Here is a 25216-nt window from a genome sequence, read left to right as displayed (position 1 = left end):
CCAAGTCCCTACACCGCACCAAAACCTGGTTTGAGAGAAAATTTAAAGAGTCTTGTGAAATGCTCAAACACAACCCAAATCTCAACAAAAATGATGGCCTCACCATTTCAAGAATGTGGAGGACCCATCTACAACCTGTATAACATCCTAAACTAGCATTAGAAAAATTCCCACTACAAGAAGACAACCTGGTGACTTGGTGAAGTGTTTAGAACATTCAATAGCAACTGAAAGAAATCATTTTGTAACTATCCAGAATATTAATACATGAGGACTCTAACAGTTTATTGCAGTTGCCTTTATCTATTTATAATATATATATATAATTTTTTTTATTTCTTTATTTATTTATTTTGTTTTTCTTTTCTATCACTAGAGGTCAGGCTAGAAAAAGGATTTATTAACTACATAGATTTAGTTTACTGGTATAGAAAGCATAAGCATGTAGCTTGGTTCTGTATACAGTTGTATTCTTCCGATGATGACCTCGATATAGAGGTCGAAACGTCAAGTTTTATTTTATTTGTAATTAATAAAATAATCTGTTCAACACGTGTGTTTTTGAGTCCCTAAATCTACAAATATGAGTGCTGATCACCGTGTAACCCTACAAGAAAAAATGATTATGCAAAGTGTTTAGAATGTATTAGACGAGATGGGCCATCTGCGGAAAGTCTTAATAGATATACTGTAGGAAATCGAAATATATTAAGCTAATCAGATCGCATATCTGAACAACGCGGAAGCAGTAAAAATTAAAATAAGTTCTCAGAATGGTTTCGAGTATCCGGGAGAAAAGAAGGATGGTGTATTCTCTCTCTCCAGATTTTTTTTAATCTTTATGGAGAAGACATCACGGGGAATGAATGGAAAGGACGCAGAGGTAAATTTAAAAATGGATTCATTTTTAGAATTTCAGAATTTTTAGAATTTTTTTAGAATTCATTTTAAGAATAATTCAGATTAAAAATCGAAGGCTGAGTTCGTATCTAGCAGTAAAGAACTAAAATCTTTGCTCAAAAGAACAGAAAAGAAAGTAGTAAGCAGAACTGCTTACTAGATGCTGGAGTAGGGTGCTTAGACGTTCCTATAAAGAAATAAAAAAACGGAAGATTGAAACAATATTTAATAACATTTTAATCAAGGAATTCCGAAACACATTGAATATGCGTAATAATAAAATAAAAACGAAATAACAACATACTACATGGTAAAATGAAAGAGGAACAGCTGTATTAAGATGGAGAATGGTAAACCTAACGAAATTCCTATTAGGGATTGTAATTAGAGAAACATTAGACAGAAATAATTGGAGAATTCTGAAGAAGATAGAAGGTTATGTGTGTGTGTGTGTGTGTGTGTGTGTGTGTGTATGTACACTTGAAATGTATAAATGGAGATTATTTTGCATACAAGGACAATGTCTACCGGAAAAGAAGGCTCCTCTGGTAACCCTCTTTCTTCAGTGATACTAAATATCTCCATGGAAACATTCAAAGAAAGAATCATGAGCACCTGCCTATGACGACCATGACTATGGAAAAGATACATCGATGACGTTTTCTTCGTATGGAGTTGTGGTCAGGAAGCGTTCCAGGAGTTTTAAAATCATCTGACCACCCCGCAGTCAAAGTTCAAATTCACGGAAGAATTAAAAACCAACGATTCTCCTCCCTATGCGAACGCCAGACTTTCTCAGTCACCGAACAGCTTGAAGATTCCAAAAATCAACACGCACTAACTGGTATGTACATGCTCGGTTTCATCCTAAAATTCCCCAAAAGTGGGAATCATATCAACACTAAGAACTCGAACCTGCCCTCTCATTAACGATGACGAAGAAATAACTAAAAAAGTCAAATTTCATTGGGACTCATTCCCGAAGAATGGCAACGAACTTTCGTTCCATTCACAAGCATTCCGTGAAATTAGTACAGCGAAATAAGAGGACGTCTCTCTCTCTCTCTCTCTCTCTCTCTCTCTCTCTCTCTCTCTCTCTCTCTCTCTCTCTCTCTCTCTCTCTCTCAACTCTTAGAAGTTAGCAAAAATTCTCAAAAAGTACAAAATCTCAACCACCTCCCACTATCCTCACTTCAGGCGTTTGTCGCCTTGGGTGTGTGATCGCAATACCGTGCATTACGGAAAACATTACGGAAAACAGAAAACAAAATCAGCAACAATAAAAAACAGACTAGCGAATGGGGGTTCAGAAGATCCTGTGCCTCACGTCCTAATCATCTACTAAATGCTGAAAATCCAAACGACAACAAATATAGTAAAGTAGTAAGCCAGACTGCGCTGGAGATCTTACGCAGATATTATAATGAGACAGAAAGAAAGATGCTAATTGGTCGAAAAAATACTCAGCTTCTACTATGATTTAATATAAGCTCCCACTTATCAAATGAATTGAACTATCGCGAAAACACGCAGCTAAAGCAACCCTTTTCAGAGTAATGACAATTATTGTATTGGGAATGTTTTCTTTTGTTTTGCTGATTCTTTTTTTCTGTTTATGTCTGCACAGGATGAAGTCCTTGAATAGAAGTACGAACTAGTTTTTTTTTGTTTTTTTTAATGATGACGGAACTCTCGTATCCTTAATATCCATAAATAAGAATAGTTTATTCTAAGTTTTAGTCCCATGAATATACAAACCCGAAACAATCTTATAAAAAAAAAAACGTTTTCCATATTCGCTTTGGTGGTACAAACACCAATCTAAATGTTGTACGTCGTCAACTGTAGACATCTGTTTTTGACCGAACTCGGAATCTGCTGCAACAACCATAGCCCATCTTAACTTCCAAACTGCACCCTGTGGGATTCCTTTTGAAAGAAGGGTGGTACTTGATTTAGTACAATCTCACATTCCTTGCCAGAGGATGACTAATCTTACCTTAAGTTTTCCCTTAAGACTTGAGATTTTCCTATCTCATTCATCTGCTGTTTCCACCTTTCCCCCCGTTCTGAAAATCATTCTGACTTCCTCAATGTCTTATCCGTGAATCTTGATTTCATACAATCCAAATTGCCTAACACCTTCCTTCGTAACTTTGTCCACAATTCTAACTGGCTCACTTTTCGAATTCTACTGCCCAAACTGGAAGAGAATTAGATATCTTTGCTGTAAGCAACAATCAACCCCCTCCCCTCAGCTAATCACAACTTCGTGCAGTCTGTCACACTCCTCCTTCCATGTCAGATCATTATCTTCGTTCTTCAGATCCCCTTTTGATCATTTTACAGAAAGCATTCGTATTGGAATGAAGGTTTTGTTACTCGCGCTGTTAAACTACCCACCATATATCTACGCTAAGCTTTACCAAAGAGTTTGCCAAGGTGATCCAAGAAGAAAAAACAGTTTATCGCAAGTGCTTGAGAAAAAACCCCAGCTTCATTCCAGCCTTCACTGATGCCCACATTACTTAGGAAACCATCATTAAAAGGGTGAAGTCTAACTCTGATAGGACTAAGTGTAGAAAACTCGCATCCTTTGCTGATGATTTTGATACCTACTGGTCTCTCGCAAACGATGATAGATGTAAGTTTTGTCCATCTGTCCTTCCACCTCTTCTCACCCAAATGGTAGCATTGCAACATCACCTGAAGATTAGGCTGACCTACTGAAATTATTCTTCTCATCCAACTACACAGACGACGAAGGCAAATTAGCTCCTTCTTTATCTGGGCCATGGGGATGTAATGTTCCAGATAAAGGAGGGGAGTATGTTTGTTCTAGGGGGGTTTATATTCTCCCTCTCATGCCTCCTGTAGCTGGATCTTGACCAATCTGCATACCAAAAAGGCTTCTGGTCGTGCTGGAATCCCACCAGTTGTGCTCAATGAAATAGCATCCATTCTTTTTCATTTATACTTCCAGAAAAAAAGGTGGTGTGCCATTCGACTATTGATCTGTTAATGCCTAAGCGTTGTCCAAAGTAATGGAAAAAGTCATCAGCTGTCAACTTCTACTTCTGGAGTAAACTGTCAACTAACCAATGACCTCCAATAGGGATTTTGGCAATCGAGATCTACACTCCTAGCCTACATCGCGCCACCTCAGGACACGTTCGGTGGTGAAGTGTGGCGAAACTCATGCTGTTGTTCTTGACATTTCACAGCATCGAGGGTCAGTAAATTGCCATGTTATCGTCTACACCTTTGTAACTGGGTCGCCAGTTTTCTTTCAGATGGTTGGCCGTGTGGAATGGCAGAAGGGTTTCTCTCTTTGCTCTCACTCACTCTTCACAATTTTGCTGATGATATCACCCTACTTATATGACTAATGCAGTGCTCAAACTTCACACCATCCTTCACTGGACCGACAAGAACTTAGTCATCTTCAATGATTCCAAAACGCGCGTTTGCCTGTCTTCTTGAAAAAAGATCCTCCTTCTCCACGTTTAGTCTTTCCTGGCATCGTCAATTCACTTCTATGGAATCTTAGGCTTCCAAAAAACTCGGTATCATTTTACGCTCAAGACGTAACTTCTTTTCTGTCCAGTTGCTTATTGGAATACTCTTTTATCAAGATATACGCGTGTGTGTGTGTGTGTGTGTGTGTGTGTGTGTGTGTGTGTGTGTGTGTGTGTGTGTGTGTGTGTGTGTGTGTGTGTGTGTGTGTGTGTGTGTGTGTGTGTGTGTGTGTGTGTGTGTGTGTGTGATATGTAGGATTTCGATGATTCAAATTAGCTGTGAGTCCATTATTGGTACCACAGCGAGCTTTGTGAATCTGATCTCATTGGATTAATGCTGGGAGGGGGGGGGAGTATATTCCAGAAGAGGGTCTGATAACATATCACTCCCTAATTTTTCACTTTGTCTTATCATAACAGTGTTGTAAGATTTCCGAATTATTCCAGAGAACTGATATCTTTCTAAAGATATCAGTTCTCTGGAATAATTCGTTTATAATCTGTTAATCTGTTTTTTATAATCTATTGTTCTCTGGAATAATTCGTTTATAATCTGTTAATCTGTTTTTTATAATCTGTTGTTCTCTAGAATAATTCGTTTATAATTCGCTATAATCTGTTTATAGCGCTGATTCAGGATACGCTATGATTTTGACTGTAGATGAGCGTGCTCGAAGGGCCGGTTTATCTGTTATGGGGAACGAAAAAACCCTAGTTTCCTGCAGAAAAACTCTCAACATCCGTATGAGACTGGCGAACTCACCTTTACCGACTGAGCTACGGAGTCTCTCATAATGTTCATTAGGTGAAAATAATAATGACAATGACAAAACTGTGGTTTCACATCTCTGGTATTCTTTGGTTCTGTTCCTCGAGATGCTGCTCAATGGACTTCTCTGTCTGCCCGTAGTCCAGAGAATTTCAGTTACACAACCGAAGATCAACTCCAGCATCTTTTAGAGGAGTGTTTCTAAGTTTAATGGATCGAAGTAGTTATTGCATTGTAATGAAAGGGATGAACACTCTTTTTATTTTATAATCCAAGAGAATTTTTGCTATTTTTTTTCCAATCAGAAAAAAAAAATAGTACAGGTAACCCTCATATAACGCAGTACTTATACAACGCGGTTCCGGTAAAAACACGGTCTACAAATTGTAGTAACCCTTTATCTTTTCATGTATTTTTCACAGCGCGACTTAAAAATCAAATTTTATCTTCGTTAAATTTGCGTCTGCCTATATAGCGCATGTAGTTATTAAGTAGCGAATTTATATTAGGGGAAATACCCTTTAGCACGCATGAACTTCAATTGTATAATAAAGTGTTTATTGTTGAAAATTGTCTTCGTCTGCTGCCAGGAAAGCGCATTAAAAATCATAAGTGTGTTCATCTCAAGCTCAGCAATTTATTTTCGGATGAGTTACATACAATACGTAATGCTTTTTTTATGTAAAAAAGATTTTTATAGTAATGGCCACTTAGAGTTATTTTGCGATATGGTTGTAAACGAAATTAGTGAATTAATTGATGGGAAAACAGATTTAAATGAGGAGGAGGAACTGGTACAATTAATAGATGACGTCGAGCCACATGGCGGGGAAAGTTCTGACGAAGATCCTGATTTTGATGAATCCGTTAAAGAATTCAGTTTGAAGAAATTAGCAGAAGGATTGGACTTGGCAAGAAAGTTAGGAAGTTATTTTACTGATAATGATCCTCAATTGAGCGCTCCGGAAAATTCACGAGACAATTGAATATTTGTTTAGCTCCATAGAGTCTAGAGATGGTACGTTTATCATAGCCATCAAGATGGAGTTTGTTAGAACTTAGAGTTCAGTAGCTAACTCTTCCTCAGTATCGACAAACTCTCGCTGGGTCAACATATCTTAACTCAAATACCAGAAAACTGTCTTACATTATGTATTAAGTCTGCAAGAATGTTTATAAAGTTATTCGCTTTATTTGTTAATTTGCGTTAAGTTGAATAATGGATCTAATGCACACAAGATGTCGCCACTGCACAGTGACAGAAATTTGTATAATTCAACACTAAAGTGCAAAGCAGATTAAACACGCTTTTAAAATAATTTACGGCAAAGTGATACTTTGAAACTACTGCGTTCGAATCTTCCAATGCATAAATTGGAGGGGTCTTACTGGATTATCTACTGCCTAATTAGACAAGCAAGGAATGTGCGATTTAGTCACACGCGCGTATACAATATAGGACCATGATGTCTGCTGTGGACAATTGGTCACGTGCTCAACGCTTACGTCGGTTTTCACTTCAGTGAGTTTTGCAGATGTTAAGGCGCCTTTCAGTTTTTCTCATTCTGAAGATTATTAAGATCCTCCGTCAGTTTGTATGCAAAAGAGAGGATTTCCTCACTATAACGCTTGCTTCGCTCCTGCTGCGAATTTCACTCTCTTGGTCGGTGATTTCGCAGTGAATTTAAATATGAATGTATTAATCGGCAATCTCTCTGTGTGTGTGTGTGTGTGTGTGTGTGTGTGTGTGTGTGTGTGTGTGTGTGTGTGTGTGTGTGTGTGTGTGTGTGTGTGTGTGTGTGTGTGTGTGTGTGTGTGTGTGTGTGTGTGTGTGTGTGTGTGTGTGTGTGTGTGTGTGTGTGTGTGTGTGTGTGTGTGTGTGTGTGTGTGTGTCGTTTTTCCGAATTGAAACAACAGAAAGAGACGCATGCAGTTAACAGTCAGAAACAAAAAAAAAAATCCAAGTAGCCAACGTAAATGACGATGACAAAAATTGTGTTGAGTAGCAGTAGTTCGTAACAGGACGCCTGCAGCGAGATTTGGGCCAGCCACAGGCGAAGCGATCACACGAAGGACAGTCGTTTAAGGATGTGAAAAGTAGTTTTAGCTTTAGAGAAATTAAGGAACCAGTTTCACATGAATGGAAACTGAAATGCTGAGCCAAATCGAGATAACAAAGAAATAGAATTCTACCAGTATGTTGGCGTAAGCCTCCGATGAATTGGCACCTTCAATGCACAAAAGGGACTTGAATTCATAGTGGTCGCCATTTTCATTCGAAGAATTTGGAAAGACCGCAGACATCATCATCATCTTCATCATCATGGGGAAAAGGCATCCCATCCTCAACAGCAGCATGAGTGGCTCAGGTCTTTACAGCTTAAAACCTACAAAGTATTCTTGACTTCCATATCCTTAATTTTAAAGATGATCAGCTTTATGCCTATTCATGCATTTTGTCTGTAAATAACGCGTGTTCTTCTGATCAGTTTGCCTACTTTTGCGGAATGAAAGACCCGAGTTTTCAAGAGGCCCTCCACCTTCACATAAGATTGGCTAACTCACCTTCACATGAAAAATTCCTTAAAAGGTTTGTTTCGCTCTGCACGAGATGTCCACCCTGGTCTTTCTGACCAAAGGGCATCTCCGATATCGTCCGAGCAACAGACGCCAAGAAGGAAGCGTTCACATCTTAATAATAGTGTAAATTACTTTTTTTTAACAAACGCTCGAAAAAAGCTGCAGTAAATAATTATTAATTTATTAATAAACTGCACGGCTACATAAGACGTCGTATGACGTCTTATGTAGCCCATTGAAAACTGATGAACGTCCATCTACTATCACTGATGCTGAACGTTTCGTACAGAAGTCGAAACAAGAAAAATAAAAATATATAAATTTGTTTAAAACAACAACAGAAATCTATAAAAATTAAATCGCACTGAAACCCCAAACATAGAGAGAATGACAGAAAGGTGTGCACCACGTTTACAATCCCCTTCTCCTCACTATCTCTTTTCCCTCCTATTGAAGCAAGCACGACGGGAAATTTAAAGGTCATCTCAGAATATACATACGAAAAAGGATCTGGAATTTCTTTTTCGTAATTTGTCAGGCAGTGACGGCATTTCAAATACGTTTGTGTTCACCCCAGAAAATAGATGGAACGTTGCACTACGTGATATTATCGCAAAATGATTTCATGTGTGGCAAAAATATTTGCTGTGCCGAAGATAAATTGAAAAAAATCGTTTTGCGTTTCTTGTGCGGGTTCCACTGTCACATCGCGTTTCTCTAAATTTGTTGTCACCCAAAGGAAAAGCCCACATTTGCTGCGGTCCTACTACAATGAAGAACGTGCTTCCAACAGCAAGTCGATCCAGAGTTACACCGAAACCCTCCAATAATTGGGTGGGTGGGTGAGGGGGGGGGGGTCACACCGGGTGATGACATTCATCTCTCCCTCTAAAGACAATCACAAATATCCGTGCCCACAGCGACACTCGAATCCTCAGCTTGTTGGTTAGAGATTGAAGACGCATAACCACTCGGTCAACCATGTGGTCGGGCGTTTATTATTCTACAATTATTCTATCGTATGTCAAAGTTAAGAAAAATTGTGGCAGACTTCGTATGCAGTTTGATTTTTTTTCTTTCCTTGAAATACTTACATTTGTTGCCGATAGATGACAGGACTGTAGCTTGTATCGTTTCTCACCATGTTTCAAAAACAGAATAAATCGAGTATTTAATATTTCTCTACACGGCAAACTTGTTAAACACCATCAACTATATATCAGATGACTCCATTGGCCGTTGATGTCGAGTCTTTCCGGCTTGAGCCGCTTAACCTTTTCTGAAACTCATCGCGGTGCATTCCCAGAAGTTCTCGTGCAACCTTGGAAGGCAGAATTGGGCTGCACACACCTTCGGGGGGGGGGGGGTGTCTTCGCATTCCAACAGATTTAAATCATAGAACCTACCCAGGGGAAACGCTCGTCTGTTAAACTGGTAAAAGTCTTTACAGAGCAATTAGACACAGTACGAGTGAAGCTAAATTTAGGAAGATAATTTTCCACTGTGTGTGGGGGTGGGGGGGATGCGCAACTGACAGAACAACTTCTCAGTCCGATATTATCCTTCAAAACATTAAACGTAAAAATATCAATTCACAGTGAAATAAAAGTATCAAAAATAACGACGCTAATGAGAACCACGGCTTTATTTTTTTACCTTTTCTCTCCCAGCATACCGGAATAAAAGTCCGCTGGAGAAATAAGGTTTTCCAGGTGTCTTTTCTGTTCTAGGATTTATTTTTGATCTTTCACTTTTCGAAATGAGAACCTTCAGGTGCGCACTTTCAAAAATGATTAAGATCCTCTTTTGCAGGCATTTTTTTTTTATCTTTGTGAAATTTCATTTCACACAAGTTCTTCTCAAAAACAAAGATATTTCCTTTATTTCATTTTCTCAGAACTCCCGTTACTTTTTTTTTTCTCCGTGAAATCGGTGCTTCGTCAATGTCGAGCTCACACGTACTTGTAAGAGAAAGCTTCATTGTTTTATTCTGGAGAGCCGAGTAAACGCAATTGGCGGAGACTGCTTATCACTTTCGTAAGTAATATAGTTTTTCCGCATTACTGAAGTTGTTTATTTGTGTATTGGTACGCTTCGCGTTGCGTGGAACATCATTATTCTGAATGTGCGTGTGTCTGTGTGTGTGTGAAGTTCTGAACGTGAGGTGAAAAAATGCTTACGATGGTTCCGCATATTGTGCGCGGTGACCTCCTCTCGCTCTTCGCAGACCTACTTCCAATCGATGATGACTCCGCATTAGCCACAAGAGCTCTTCAACAGAAGCGCAGATCCAGAATTTTTTGCTAGCCATGGCTGTACGTGCAACAAAAAATATAAATAAATAAATAAAAATTAAAAATTAGGTTCTCCGGGTGTCGTCACCAGACTGTGTTACCGATGGGTCATCCATTTGCGTTTCAGTGCATTCAAGCATCGTTTTTTCAGCCCACTCATTACTGGAGATGAGGAGCGCGTGCTTGATCACAATCTTGAGTGTCACTAACGCTTGTTTCTTTCAAGAGCTATATTTCTCCTTGCATTTGGTGGAATATTTATGTCGTAGTTTATCTGAATTGTTGTATCCTCCCCATAAAAAAAGCACGACACCAGTGGTGTCACATCGTCAGGTGAAAATTATCTACCACACGAGAGAATGGAAGCGCCATATAAATTTCCAAACTTTCCTAAAGTTCTTCCCAACTTTGGACGATGGATATTATGCATCCACCCATTTTAATAGCCAAAAGAAAGTTTAAAAATTTTCGAAAATTTCTATAGAGCTTATGATCCTATAATAATGTGAGTTGCCTTGGTATTCACTACTTGAAAGGCACGAGCTCAGTTTTCAATAGTGCTTAAACTAGGTTTCACTAGTGCGAGAGCCGTTGGTTCTCATCAGAGACCAGACAGAAGCCTAAATTCTCTGTTCAATACCTTAGCAATCTTATGTCAGAAAGCTTTTTATTTATCACGAGATCCACCATTAAAACGAATGCCATTTTGGATCCACCCATTTTTCTATATCCAAATATAGAAAGAAACTTAAAAGTTTCGAAATTTACCAGTTTACAGACAGCATTATTTCTATGTTGGGCTATAGAACTATGGATGGGTCCATAATATCCTTCATTTTAATATTTCACTTATTAAATATTAAATTGAACTCTTTCGGCTCTGTACTCCAATATTTGTCTGTCTTCCGTTCATGTAACTCAATATACGAACGGAAAATCTGTCGGTGGTAAAACAAAGAGCAGCGCCCTCTTTCATGCAGACGTTGCGCAACCAGAAAGTGTGAAAAAACTGCTATAATTAGAAGGAAATTCAAATCGCAATTCTGGAAATAGAAGAAAGTTAATATAAAAAAAAAATGCGCATATATTTCGTTAGCTCCTAAAGTTAGAGAAGTGGCTTATGAAATAGAATGGCGCTGTCTTTAAAATAGCAACTGCAGACAGAAACGTATTAATGTTTTATTTGCTCATTAAATTAACACGAATTGATATTTTAAATGCATTATAAACAGATTGAACACACCTGGATAACTTACAGGTAGGCGGTGACTTTGAAATTGAGCCGAAAATTAATGACACCGAATTGAAACAAAACCATGTGAAGTATAAAAAAAACTAAAGAAATAAAAAAAAACCAAACAGCAGTTCTTGTTAAAAAGCAGCAGCTGCCCCACATCCCTTTTCAATACAACTAAAACACGCAAAACCTGCTTCTGTTCTTTCTCTTTTATTCTATCTAGCTCTTCCTACTGAAATAGTTTTCTTCGTGAGGTATTCGCAAACAATTACAACCTGCAGCTCGTCGAGAAAATTTTCAATAAACTTCTTATTTGTCAACCCTCAACTATATCCCATACATGTCACTGACTTAGTTATAAGTTCTTCTACATCTCCTGTACGAAATAATAAAAAATAGCAGAAGGTCCGTTCTTCTATGGTTTGATGTATAGCATTATAATACTAATTAATGACGGAAATCACTTACGTAAAATTGTTTATTTGTAGAATTTTCGCGTTGTTTCGTCGCCATTTTCAATACAGGAAGATAATCACAAAAAAAGAGAGAACAATTAAACTTAAAGCGCGTGATATTGCATGCGCTATCGACTGCACGAGAAATGACTCTATGTGCATTAACAGATATAAATTAAAATAAAATAATAATAAACAATAAATTATTTTAAAATTAATTAATTCATCACAATTTATGGGGGAAAAAAAGAATGGTAAGTATTAGTTACGAAGTACGTAAACTGTACTGTATAGTGTTTGTCACTGTACAAAGAAAGATGTGAAGACCACATTCATAATCCCAATCTAAACAAAGAACGACTTTCTCAATTTTGGGAAGTTATCCTAATTAATTAATTAACTAGATTAATTAATTAACTAATTTAAAAAATATTTTATTGTTATTTTTATTTATTTCCTGATAGGTGAAGTTATTCTCTCGTACTTGATAGCGCATATCATTTCAATTTAACTTTTTTTTTTCTGTATATAGTACTAAACCGCACTTGCTCTCCACCCAAAATTTTATAGAGATGACGAAAATACCGCATGCATCTCGGGTTCTCATCTAACCAGCATTATTTGTGAATATCGCATCAATCCTCAGGCCAATTTGGTTGAAATGTGGAATTAAAACCCGACTTTAAATAAAATAAACTATAAAATAAAATTAAACAAAAAAAAATAAACGCGTGCAACTTTTTTCCCTCCGGTCTGTGACTAAAATAGAACAGAAGTTACAATAATCTTTCTGATAGGTTAAAGAAAATAGACGAGAAAGAACAGAACAAGGAAACTAAGAACTTAAATGTGCACAATGTGTGTGTAACCTAAAATCGATGATATTTCGGATCATTTTAAATGAGGACTCACGTGACCTACTAAATATACTTGTGACAATAGCATTGCGAGTAACAGTTCCAGTAACCTCTCATAACATACGTTTAAAATAAAAGCCAACATTAGTCCCACGAGGTAGTTTCTCTCTTTTAGTAAACGCATCTTCCAGTCACAAAAGATTTTATTTCTTTAGGCAATTTATTGTAGCCGCTTTAAGATTTATGAAAGATTTATTTTTCTTGGGACCTACCAGCAAATTCCGCGCACAGCGTAAACCATAATTTCCTAAGCAGAAACATTTACGATGTTATTTCTTACGTTTAATATACAGCTATAATGAGAAAGAGTTTCTGTGATGGCAAAATATTATGAATGGCAAAGAAGTCATGAGTGGGATCTGCAAAGAAATTAGCAGTGAATATAACTGTAATTATTTGATTTTTTTTGTCTGATATAAGATCTTAAAAATAATGTATTCACAGTTTTTTAAACATTATGCCTTCTGTCAATTACTCATTTCAACTTGTTTGTTCAAAATTAGATATGGGAGTTCCAGGTCATGTTGCTGTCGACACAGAGGCCGAAATACTTTACCCTTTTTATTTATTATTTTTATGACCATACAGTTAGTTTTCAACACCATTACAATTCGTTTCATGCCATTTTATAGTTATATCGTGATTTAGATCACACTATAATACAATAATAAGCAAAACGAGACAATATAATCCTCACAGACGTCGTATCATCATACGCTAGTTAATTAACGTATTACAATCGATCCAATTTTTTTACTCCTGAAGGATCGTTTCGGTATTTATACAACGAATGCCTTGTCTTCAGCAGACGATGTCATTTTGTCAAAAACGTTTTACTCCCACATATCATTAACATTTATTAAAAATAAAATAGGACCCATCCTGTTTTTACAAAGTGCTTAACTAAGACCTCTCCGATAGGTCTTAGTATGATGAACTTTACGGCTCACCATATATTATTGTTTTTGTTGCGCTATTCAAGTTGCTGTATCTAAGATATTGTTTCTGTTCTTCAGAGTTTGAACAAACACCTCTAATGCCACACGTGTTCAGAAGGAGAAAATCAGTCGAATGCTTCAGATATACCAAGATAGTAGTTTCTTCTTCTTCAACGCATTCGTCCCTTAGGATGAGTAGAGTCCCCTGATTAGGGATCGTGGCGAATTAACGCACAGCCCGCCATTCCTCTGCTGCGTCCCCTAAGGGTATTTATGTCCTTAGGGGACGAAAAACCACCTACATTTAAGACCGGCTGACTCTACATTTAAAAAGACCTGGCGAAGGTTGCTTACGCCGTACACGGCATCCAAACGCGTCTTTCCAACCAAAGGGCTTCTCTGTTGTACGAAACTGAGCTACGGAGGCTGGTAACTGCGCAGCCGTATGTACTTGCTCCGTTTGTCTCGCAATAAATTGTTTTCAGACACTCCAATAGCGCTTTTCCGTACTAAATTCAGATCCGAAATCTGAACCGAACTCGCAGTGATGCGAGTAAAAGGATAGACGAGCGAAAAGACATAAGAAAGACACACACACACACACACACACACACACACACACATACACAGAAAGAGAGAAAGAGAGAGAGAGAAAGATTTTCCCATTAAATTCTTGTTGTGATGATTCGCATTTCTGCATTTATTTTTTTACCCGCGATGGGTCGCTACCGGGATGCGGCCAATCTGTGAAGCTGCGTGTGCTCTCTGCCACCTGCAGAGCCAAATTAGCCGACTAAAGTGCATCGCAGCGATGAGCTCGTCATTAGGGTACGGCAATTATTACAGTTATGCGGTAGCGGTGATGAAATTCGCGGATCGTCACGGAGAGCCCATACAATAATTCCTGCCTGCGAGCAGCCTTGGACACACACACACACACACACACACACACACACACACACACACACACACACACACACACACACACACACACACACACACACACACACGAGTTCCTTCCCGGCTAGAGGGCACTCACATTTGAACGTACTCCAAAATATTGACCGTATAAAGTACGCAATGCGTAATTCTCCGTGCCATCTGATCGCACACGGTAATCTTCTTCCCCGTGTGTTTGCCGATGCACTACGACACAATACGGCGGCTCATCAGGAAGCCCAAACGTGCTCTCGCGCCAAATAATTATTAGCGCGAGGGACTGAGGCAGGTGACGACCATCAGACCTTAGAGTAGAACTGCAGGAGAGCTTTTCTCCGTCACTCTACGCTATCGCTTTTCCACGCAGCCCCCCTCGGCCGCCAGTGGACCGAGCTGGAATACGAGCAGCGCGTGCCATTCATTGTGCAGGAGTGCGTCCCGAACGAAGGTGTCTTTCTCGACGAACGGACGAAGAAAATAATCTAAACGGATCTAACCGGACATCTTAATTACCGACTCGCCGCTGCCTTCGCGTGACGTCAACGAGCATGCGCACGGCGCATCCGCTCGGTGAATGAAATGAAGTGCAGAGGGAGACGCTAGTGTGCTGGCGACGCTCGCTCTGTCTGATGGGTCAGCCACCATGGTGTGGACTCTGTAGATGCGTGCCTCCTTGTCCGCCAACCCTCTTCTGGCCAGAGTTTCCCATGACAGCCGACATTAGCTTTACGAAAAGAGCTGCCGCCGAACTGAGCCGCTGCTTTAACGGACTGACGGTCCGTACGAAAGGAGCCACTATTCCATGTAAAGACAGAACCTCTCAGGGACCAGCCACCCTCGCCCCGAGGTGCGAGAAGAGACGCCCGAGCAGGGAGGAGAAATCGTGTCGCGTCCGGGATTACTTGCTCGCGCTACGCAAACCCAGAACCGTGGAAGACCTTTGGCATGACCCCGTCTTCCTGTCGCGCTTCTTCCTCTACTTCTGTGCGCGCGACCGCTCCCTGCTAGCGCAGGTGTGCCACACCTGGAGAAATGTCCTCTACAAGCCCCGCTTCTGGCGGGGACTTCTTCCCGTTGTGCGATGCCGTGAGCTAAGAAGCTGCAGCGGCGACTTGGCCGCCACTGCCGAACTGAAACAAGGGGTGTACGGGAGCCTGCAGAAGCGCGGTTTCGACGGAGTGTGTCTGTTCGGGGCTAATGACAACGATATTTACGACTTCCTGAGCAGCTGTCCGCCGTCTTACATTCAGCACGTGCGACACGTTTCCCTCCGTTGCTGTAACGTCACCGACCGCGGGTTGGAGGTCCTACTGTCCAGTCTAAAGACGGTCACTCAGCTCGAGCTCTCCGGTTGCAACGAAATTACGGACGCTGGCCTTTGGGCGAGTCTCACCCCTCGCCTGGTCTCGCTGACCCTCGCCGATTGCATCAACGTAGCTGACAACACCATGGCAGCAATCACGCAACTTCTGCCCTCACTTTACGAACTGAATTTACAAGCTTACCATGTCACAGACGCATCGCTGGCGTTCTTCGGTCCCCGACAGAGCGGAACCCTCAGCATCCTGAGGTTAAGGTCATGCTGGGAACTCACGAATCACGGCGTTCTGAATCTCGTGCACGGGTTGCCAAACCTTACCACCCTCTCGCTGTCGGGATGCTCCAAAGTGTCGGACGACGGTGTGGAACTGGTAGCAGAAAACCTCCGCCAGTTACGATCTTTAGACCTTTCGTGGTGCCCTCGCATCACCGATGGGGCTCTGGAGTACGTCGCTTGTGACCTGGCCTTGCTGGAGGAACTAACTTTAGACAGGTAAGTTTTATAGCTAACGAATGGCAAGATCTCTGTACAGTCTCTGTACACACCCACAGGAAAAGAGTGTGCGTGTGTGTGTGTGATAGAGAGAGAGAGAGAGAGAGAGAGAGAGAGAGAGAGAGAGAGAGAGAGAGAGAGAGAGAGAGAGAGAGAGAGAGAGAGAGATCTAATATATGCAACAACCATTGATTTTAGTGGCTTTAGTTTGATAAAACCCGTGAATAAGGAATTTCAGATGTGTGTGTTTAAATATATTTACAAATTTTGTCGCTTAGTTCATTTGGGGACTTTAAAACACTAAAAGTCAAGACATTTCCCTCCATTCTATTGTACTTGTAATAAATGCGGCAGCAGAAAAGTCTTCAGCGGACTAATTTCTTAATAAGCTCCCCCGCCCATTTCTGCCTCTTCAAGGACAATGGTTCAATTAAACGTGGCTCACTACAAGTCAAGTGGTTCCTTCGCCTGTTTAATTAATTTCTCTTCCTCGATGGAACCCCGTCTAATTGTACGGGAGCACCCAGCCGAGCACATTTGCAATACTGGAAACAGAAAGAAGCAATCCTCGCGTTGCTGTCTGCATGGGTGGACAGCAATTCACCCCGCAGCCCCGGAATAGATTTGAGATTACGAAAAAAAAGGCTAAGAAGTTAAATTGCGATTCGACCTTAATACTTCTTCCCCTTTCACTTCTTCAGTCTCGCCAATGGAATCCCACTTTCTTGAGAAAATTTCTTTTCTGGAAGGATTTGAACAGAGAATAATTTCTTAATAAGCCTTGTCTTGAATTTCAATAAATTCGCTGCAGGAGAAAATGAACCTTGATGGGACATCCACCGAAAGTCTGTCGTCCACATAAGAACACAACTTAAACGCCACGAATTATCCACATTAATTCTTGAAATCTTTGAGTTAATTGCAATCTTATTACTAGCAAATGGGTTCTTCTTCGGTGTTTTCGTGGACGAAACAGCACTGGAATATCAGGGAGAAAACTAAGCTAGTCTTATTAAGAGCCAACAGCAAGTGAAGAATGTGCAGAGCGATCACCACCCTGCAGGTTGGTCTGTGTACATTAGTTCATAGCACGTCTTCTCCATCCTTTTTAAACTATTTTAATGTTTTACTTTTGTTAATATTTACGTATAAATCTAATTAACCTATCTAATATATTGCAAATTAGATATCATTATACATAAATCTTAATTAACCTATCATCCCACCATTACAACTAATTCTGTCTTGCTTCCCACCGTACAAAATGAGCTTCGTCTAGTTATTGTAAACAATTTTATTAATGCACTCGTCCAGCCGAGTGCAGTTAAACTCCTGCTACCTGCTTGACATGTGCCTTGAACTAACTTATAAAAATCTGCTCTCCGTCTCCTGTTACATAAATCCATCGGATTACAACCAGCTAAATCTATTCTCATAACCGTCATGATATAATCCCTCTGCTCGCTCATGTCAATCTTCTCTGAACACCTTCGATTCTCTTGACACCACTAAGTTTTGAGCCTTAATTCGATATTGATCTGACTTGCATGAACAGGACGAAAACTTGCTTGTCCTTCAAGGAAAGCTTCTTTGGATTAAACCTACAATCTGCTTACCGTCCCTGAAATTTAAAGTCCATCAGTTTCGCACCATACCAACTTTTTATAGTAATTATTTAAAGCTATTTGCATACACTTGCATTTCTTCACATTAAATTTAAAACCCCACTTCTACGTTCGCTACGATGGTCTGCACCAAGTTTATTTTTATAAACTATTCAACAAACAGTTGATATTTAATTCCTTCACCTTTAGGTATCGCATCTTTCATGAACTACATCATTAATGTTTTCTTTCGTATCCTTCTTCATCCAGTTTCCGCCCTAATGTAAGATTTTCGTCATTTACGATATAAAGGAAGCTTGTAAGTACATTAGTAGGGCAGCCCAAAACTATTAAGATTAGATGGTGTACGCGGCAGTTGCTCAGCCAAGTTCATTGTCCACCTTTGAGGTTTCTCTTCATTGGTGGTAGACGATTTTCATTAAGACAAACTCGAGGGGATTGCAACTCATGCCGTTTGAACGGTCAAACAAAAGAATCTCCCAAATTGTTTCGAACTCGGCTATAAGAGTTAGGAGGAAGGCGATGCCAAAAGGACGTCTTTTGAAAATAACATAATATCAAAAAATCTGCCCACGAAGATGAAGATCTTTTTACTGGGGAGATTTCAAGATGTTTGGAGAGTTCATTTCTTGACATTAGTGATGGACGTGACAATGAAAACAAAAACCAAAGCTTCATTTTATTACTTTAGCGGGTGTGACAATGAAAGTGAAAATGAAAATTCAGTCGGAAAATGAGGAAAAGTTTTCCTGAGTCATCATCATCATCTCGAAAACTCGGAATGCATTTTCTCTGCACAACTCTACTGCTAAACCAGGCAAGCAATTACCAGGGCTTCGTTTCATCGGAACTGTGATCAGCATCAAATTGGACTGTCTCATATAAGTCGACAAAGTTAGAGGAGCCTTTTCTTTTCTAACTCGCTAATCAACATAATAAAAACAGGATGGAAGTTCAGAAAGAATTAAAACAAAGATGTGATCATCATGTTTTTGTAAAAGAAGTAAGCGTGATTTGCATCTTTTTAATTAACCGAGTCTTACCTCGGGGCTCTCCAAGATTCCATCTGCCTAAAGCAGTCAAACTACTAAGGACAATGTGAAAGAAAAGACTAACCTTGGGGGAAAGTCGGGGCTCGGTTCGCTAGGTGAAAAGGTGCAAGGGGAGAGAGAGAGAGGGGGGGGAGACAGCTCATCCATTAAATTAATCTTTTGTCCAAAATGAACATTTCCAGTCTAATTTCTTTTCCCAGCCGGATCTGATCTTCTTCCAGGGCTCACCTTACACTCCAACACACTAGTTTAAGAGACAACGGTTGCAATTACTTGCTAAGAGGGAGGTTCACGGCTGGTGCAGTGTCCTGGCATCGTGCCAGCAACTCCGTAGAGTCTCGCATCGTACTTCACCGTCTCTCTGCACACAAACTCCGGATGTTAAGAAGACGCGTGCCTCTGGGTCATATCGTGTTGCGTTGCCAGTCACGTCAGCCCGAAAAGAAATGATTGCAAACTTCGGTTTGGTTGGTTGCAGAAGCACTTTGCTGTTTCTTGCTTAGTTCCGGTGGGTGGTTCCCGTGAGTGGAGGTCACTTTCTCTCTTTCACAAACACGGTTGTTGACAAGTGTGGCGTGCTAAGAACATCCTGGCAGGTGGATCTCTTATAATTGCCAACATAATAGATTCAAGTCGACGGAAAGACTTGAAAAAGTTGTTTACAAAATCCATTTCCTAGCGCTCATCAGCGTAATTGAGGCTGCCCCACTTAAGCCGTTTGCTTTTCTGATTCGTGTCGACAAGCGGGCTTTGATCATTAATGAGGTTGCTTCAGTATCATTTCCCACGCATCTCACAGTTAATAACGCAGCGCCATCAATATGCGTAGGCATCATGAAGAGGTTTTTGAGAGGGAGGGGAGAATTATGCGCTTGTCCTTGTTTACTGCGAGTGTTATCCTTCGAAATAATTCCATTCGACTCTCGCACATTTTCGAAAAATCTCGAAACAGCTTTGTAGGCCACTTGCCTGCAACCCTTGCTGAAGAAAACTGCCGATTCTTGTAGTGAGCCTTCATTCTGAGGAAGACGTCGAAAGGAGAAAAGTCTCTGGTAGCCATTGAAGATGTAGAAAGATCGCATTCGACGAGGTACAACGTTTGTTACAGCCACAAGGTGGAGTCTAAAATGCTGGTATCTTCTGTCCAATGAAATTTTCATTCCAACACGTGTTTACATCACGTGCCAGTCCCTTCAGACCCTGACAAGAAACGCTTGATTGTCTATCTGGACAGCGAAAATTTTTCTCCTTTCTTTAAAACGTTCGACCAATTTAAAAGCAGTTCTGCAGGCTGCAGTTGATCCTCCTAGGGCGCCTCCGTTGCTGAGAGGGTAATGGCAATGCCTTTGAGCTGGAGAGACCTGGGTTTTAGGATGTGAACAGCCTTTATAAAGAACATGAGTTAGTTGGGCTCGTATGGAAGTGAGAAGGGCTCTCTCTCTCTCTCTCTCTCTCTGGAAAGCTTGTGTTCTTCATCCCACACAAGTTTCCAGAAGAACCTCGTGTGCTTGGCTGCTTTGGCCGTAAGCCCGAACCCATCCCAATCAGCTTTTTTCATCCTTTAACAGCAATCCATTGGTAATATTCAAAGTTTAACAAACTTTACATAAATATCTGCCATTGTGATAACTTTCTAAAATATTAATTGTTATATTTTTTATAAAATGGTCAGCTGACCAGAAAAGAGCTTTTAACTAACATTTATTGGAGAACAAAAAAAAAGTCTGGATTGTTTTCCAGCCATTTCTATATTTTCATCTGTCTACTAGTGAAAATATATTTAATTCATTTGTAATGTCTTCCGTCTTAAACTAGCTCTACTACCCTAACTTTTGGCATTTACATCTTTTATTCGAACTACTTTCGTAGTCCCCATAACGTCCCATTGTGCATGCAAAAGAAGGGTAGTGCTGCGTTTGTACCTTTCCACTAGCTGGTACTTGCAGGCACTGCTTTTGTATCAAACGTTTTAACGAGCACATCATCTGGAGAAAACTTTTTGTCCAGTTTTATTGTTACCTGTGTACAGTGCGGTAACTATGGTGACAAGAGCGGAGCACGTGTCAGGGGTGCTAAAAAGCCATCGTGACAATTTCTACAAAAATGCAGTAAAATATTTCTTAAAGTCGTATGTATGGTTTGTGTATATATTTTTGAAGAAACAATTCTTTAAATAACAATTAAAAAGATACATAATTAGTATTTTGCCCTGATCGCAAGAAATGCCTTGTTACCATGGAGATTGCATATATTGCATTAAGAATTTATGTAGTTGCATTCAAATGTAATGGCAAAGCCAATGATCGTTATCTTGACATCAGTGACTGTTCGCCAATCCCAATGTTGGGAAGTTTTTTTTTTGTTTGTTTCTTTCTTTGTTTGTATTCATCGGTATAGAAATCAGTATAAAATACGTGGGGACCCAAATAACATTTTATTGATAAAATGTTATTTTATCAATAAAACGACTAATTATTTAGTTTTTCTTATTTTTTGCTAGTGCATTAAGTGAACCTAACCTTATGCATGTCACCCTTCACGCACCTTATAACATATTTAGTTAAGTTCTTCAGTGAGCGTGATTTTGAAATCCCAAAATTTCAATAATTCGATGGAAGCGCTAAATAGACTTGCAGGGATTTGTTACGAGAAATCGTAGCAAACCATCTTCTCACAAGTAGAAGAATTACGAAAAATCGTAGGTGCACCAGTGTAGTGGAACTGAAGGGTTTCTAACTCTGATTAAGACCAGGATTTGAATTCCTTTATTATATGAGTCTCACTCACGAAACATATAATCCTACAGCATGTAGGCAGATAAGGAGTAGATAATCTGCCTCCCCCTCCCCGTTTGGAGCCCAAAAAAGGAATTTTTTCAAGCTGCTTCCTATGAAACACATCTGCTACCAAGAAATTCATAACCATTTACGGGCAGCGCGGGATTCCAACTTACAGCCAGATTAACCTCGTTCGCGAGTATTTTGTGACATTTTTTTAGACTTTGTGGTTCTTGACAGCAGTCGATAACATCAAAGGTATGACAACGTCACTTCTTGTGATCGCGTGATAAGTGACTGTGTCTTTGATATGACCTTAAAAAACCTAATTGGAATTTTTAAAGTATAAAATAGCTTATAATGAGCTAAGAAAACTCTTACGAATATTTTACGAATATCATTAATGTTTCTGATGGTTATTAGAAGCAATCTAGTATGATCCTTCACGTCAGCTAATTAATATACGAGACTTTCCTACATAAGCAAGAACAGCCTTTAAACATATGCGTCTTCGCATACCAAAGTCAAGAAGAAGGGACTTTGTATGTTCTAAGACCCCTTCATTAATACCCAGAAGCAGCCTGGTGGTGATTATACACTATTAACGACAGTGCAAATCGTCTCGTTATTACGAATTTGAGAAAGCGGCAAAATGGAACGCGGAAGGCAAAGATTTGCTGAGTGACTTCGGAACAATGCGAAGATCTTCCTGGCCGACGTGTGGGTCATTTTAACAAAGGCTTTTATTATTAAAGTGGCTGCCCATGTTAATCAGCAGTACTTGTCAGGTAGTGCTCTGCCATTGACGACATGCCGAGCGTTCTTCACCTTCTCTCTCTCCGAGACTTCATGCCAAGACATAGTTGGCACTCGTAGTGACACTGCGGCCTTGTTGTGTGCTACAAAATGTGTTTCAGCTGAGTACGTTCTCCAGGAATGTGTCTAGTTAAAGGGTTGGAGTAAGAGCCATTATGTAACAGTCTTAATAGAGGGAAGGGAGGTTATTCTCGTGCCGCGTGAATACCTAATACTTACAATAACGTCAGCATCAAGAAAACATAGTAAGTTGCCTTTACAGAGGAAAGATTTCCCACGATACAAGCCGTAAGGATAATAAATGATCCCGCTTCGACGTGCAACCGGAATGATCAGTGTAATAAATTACACTTTAACCTCGGCTGCAGGGAAGAGCCATCATTGTAGTTATGGCTCACTTGGTAAGTGCACGGGGAAGATAATAAAGCCTAGAATAAAAGGCCACCACCTCGGCGCCTAACACCAAAGTGTAATAAAGTTATTACGATCTGATAGGAGCTCGAGCTGTCTAAAGTCAGTTTTTGTGTCGAAACAAAACAAAATGTATTTTCGTCTAAAACGAGCACTCTCGATGCATTCGTCTTCAAGATTCTCAAGACGAATCTGAACAAACCAGTTGTAAGAAATATTTCTTAATTATATCTTAATTATTACTCTTCACCTCGAATGACCAATAAAATCAGAAAGTATCCGTAATTATACTAAAATGTCCAAACTTCATTCATGGATATACTGCGTGGGTTTCCATTCTTTTAATTTACGTTTTCTTTGTGTTTTTCCATGATTTTGTCTTCATTAAAACAGGTACACCGAACTGGAGATGCGGGCAATTTGGAGGCGCAGCACAAAAGGCGACTCTTGACAAGCTTATTACTGGCTGTGGCGCATTACGGCGTTAGTCACCGCTGTGCTAAAAAGACCCAAATTAATCAAGCAATTTTTCTTCATTATTTCTTCGTTTATTATTTTCTTTTTTAAGCTTTCTTCATTATTAATGAATAGGTGCGAAGAAGAAAGGAAACCTGAGCGAGTATTTTTAACCTTCGGCTAATGAAGGCAAAAAATTTATGAGTTTGTGATGAATAAGTCGCTTATTTATCATGTCGACTGTCATGCCAAACTCTTCGATACTTCTTTGTGAACGCATCGCATTAATTCCAGTAATGGTGGCATCTATTTTGTTTTTTATCTTCCTCTTTTGATATCGAATTTGTACCAACTGTCACTGTGTCTCAACCGGTGGATTGTGAGAGAAAGAAAGGGCGAATTCTTTAGGTGGATTCTAATATTTAAAAAAAGGAGGGAAATTTAATGGAAATAATCCGAGACTGTGTGCATCACTCCAATAACAAGAGCGTAGACCTCGTTTACTATAAAGGACGGAAGCAACACCGCCAGATCTTTTGCCATTGGCTGAATTCAGACGAGCGAAGGAACTAAGGCATTGGAAAGAAAGAATATCACGCCTCAAAACTGCGTGCATTTTGTGATGGCTGGTCTGTCTGTCTGTTTTCCTTTACAGCTAAAAACGAGTTAGCTAGTTTCCTAAGTAATAATAATAATAATAATAATAATAATAATAATAATAATAATAATAATAATAATAATAATAAACAGCCAAACAGTATATGAAAAACTAATAAAAAAATAATAATTTATCAGAATTTTGAGTCTTCTGGTCTAATTTGTTCAGATTGGGAGCACTTGAATTAAGCTGGCAGCCATTCAAGGACCTTGAATTGATGCACATGCGCACTGCACACGGTCGAGTCAGCGAGATTCTAAGGTCGATATTTTGAGTAGGGTTTGCATTATTTACGACAAGCGGAGCTGTCGATCCGGATTTCTGATCCAGTTAGTTTTTTTTTCTTTTTTATGCTACTAAACGGTAAGAAATTTAGAGTACATTAGTACCGTGGAGGAACTGACAGAGATTTTTAATTTATTTTTTACATAATCCGGAAACCGAGCTCTAGAGCCTAAACATGGAACTTTTCCAATCCATTTCAGGCCTCCAATAACCGGGAAAGTGATCTTACACCGATAATGAAACTGATCTTCCACTTAAAGGCATTCATAAACAACCATGGTCCCGGTGAGATTCAACCACGCACGTTGAAGGGCGAGTACGTTTAATAACTCGGCCAACCATAACGCAAAATAGGACAGTGTCATTAAAAGGGTTGGGGAAAAAAGTATTCTAAGTATTAACTCATTCTCAAAGACGTCCTGTCTGCCAGAAGCCTTATTCCGTTCTTTACAATCCAAACGGGAGTTTGTTGCGAAGGTGTACAGCTCGCAAAAATTTATTTACTGGTCATCTGGTTTTATTTCAAAATTCCAAAAATGTCCTGGACATGATAAAAACAAAAATCAAAATTCATCAAAATTCTTTAAAACTTCCCTCGATGAATCTTGACTCTAAGAGGTGTTTTTATAATAATAATAATAATAATAATAATAATAATAATAATAATAATAATAATAATAATAATAATAATAATAATAATAATAATAATAATAATATTCTTTATTATTCTTAATATAATAATAATAATAATAATTTTTAATGTCAAATAATACTTT

The 25216-nt window shown here is 39.4% G+C and overlaps 2 protein-coding genes across 3 annotated transcripts in view; one reads left to right on the top strand and one right to left on the bottom strand.

Annotated features, from left to right (window-relative positions):
* LOC150097126 (regulator of G protein signaling 7-like) overlaps positions 1-16189 on the bottom strand; it is a 145068-nt gene extending 128879 nt beyond the window's left edge. The window contains exon 1 of one of the 2 annotated variants that reach the window (XM_090406806.1): positions 16053-16189. The gene's annotated coding sequence lies outside the window, so the exon portion shown is untranslated. The remainder of the gene's footprint in view (positions 1-16052) is intronic. The other variant, XM_090406807.1, reaches the window with a different exon arrangement.
* Positions 14275-25216, top strand: part of LOC150097125 (uncharacterized) — an 89585-nt gene continuing 78643 nt past the window's right edge. The window contains exon 1 of the mRNA XM_090406810.1: positions 14275-16360. Within this exon, the coding sequence (XP_090262936.1) occupies positions 15177-16360 (1184 nt within the window). The 5' untranslated portion in view covers positions 14275-15176. The remainder of the gene's footprint in view (positions 16361-25216) is intronic.

This window comes from Typopeltis vanoorti, chromosome 17 (assembly GCF_054136105.1).
Source record: "Typopeltis vanoorti isolate ZY-2024b chromosome 17, IOZ_Tvanoo_1.0, whole genome shotgun sequence".
NCBI lineage: Eukaryota > Metazoa > Arthropoda > Arachnida > Uropygi > Thelyphonidae > Typopeltis > Typopeltis vanoorti.
Note: the sequence above shows the minus strand (reverse complement) of the source record. Positions and strands in the feature narration are given on the sequence as shown.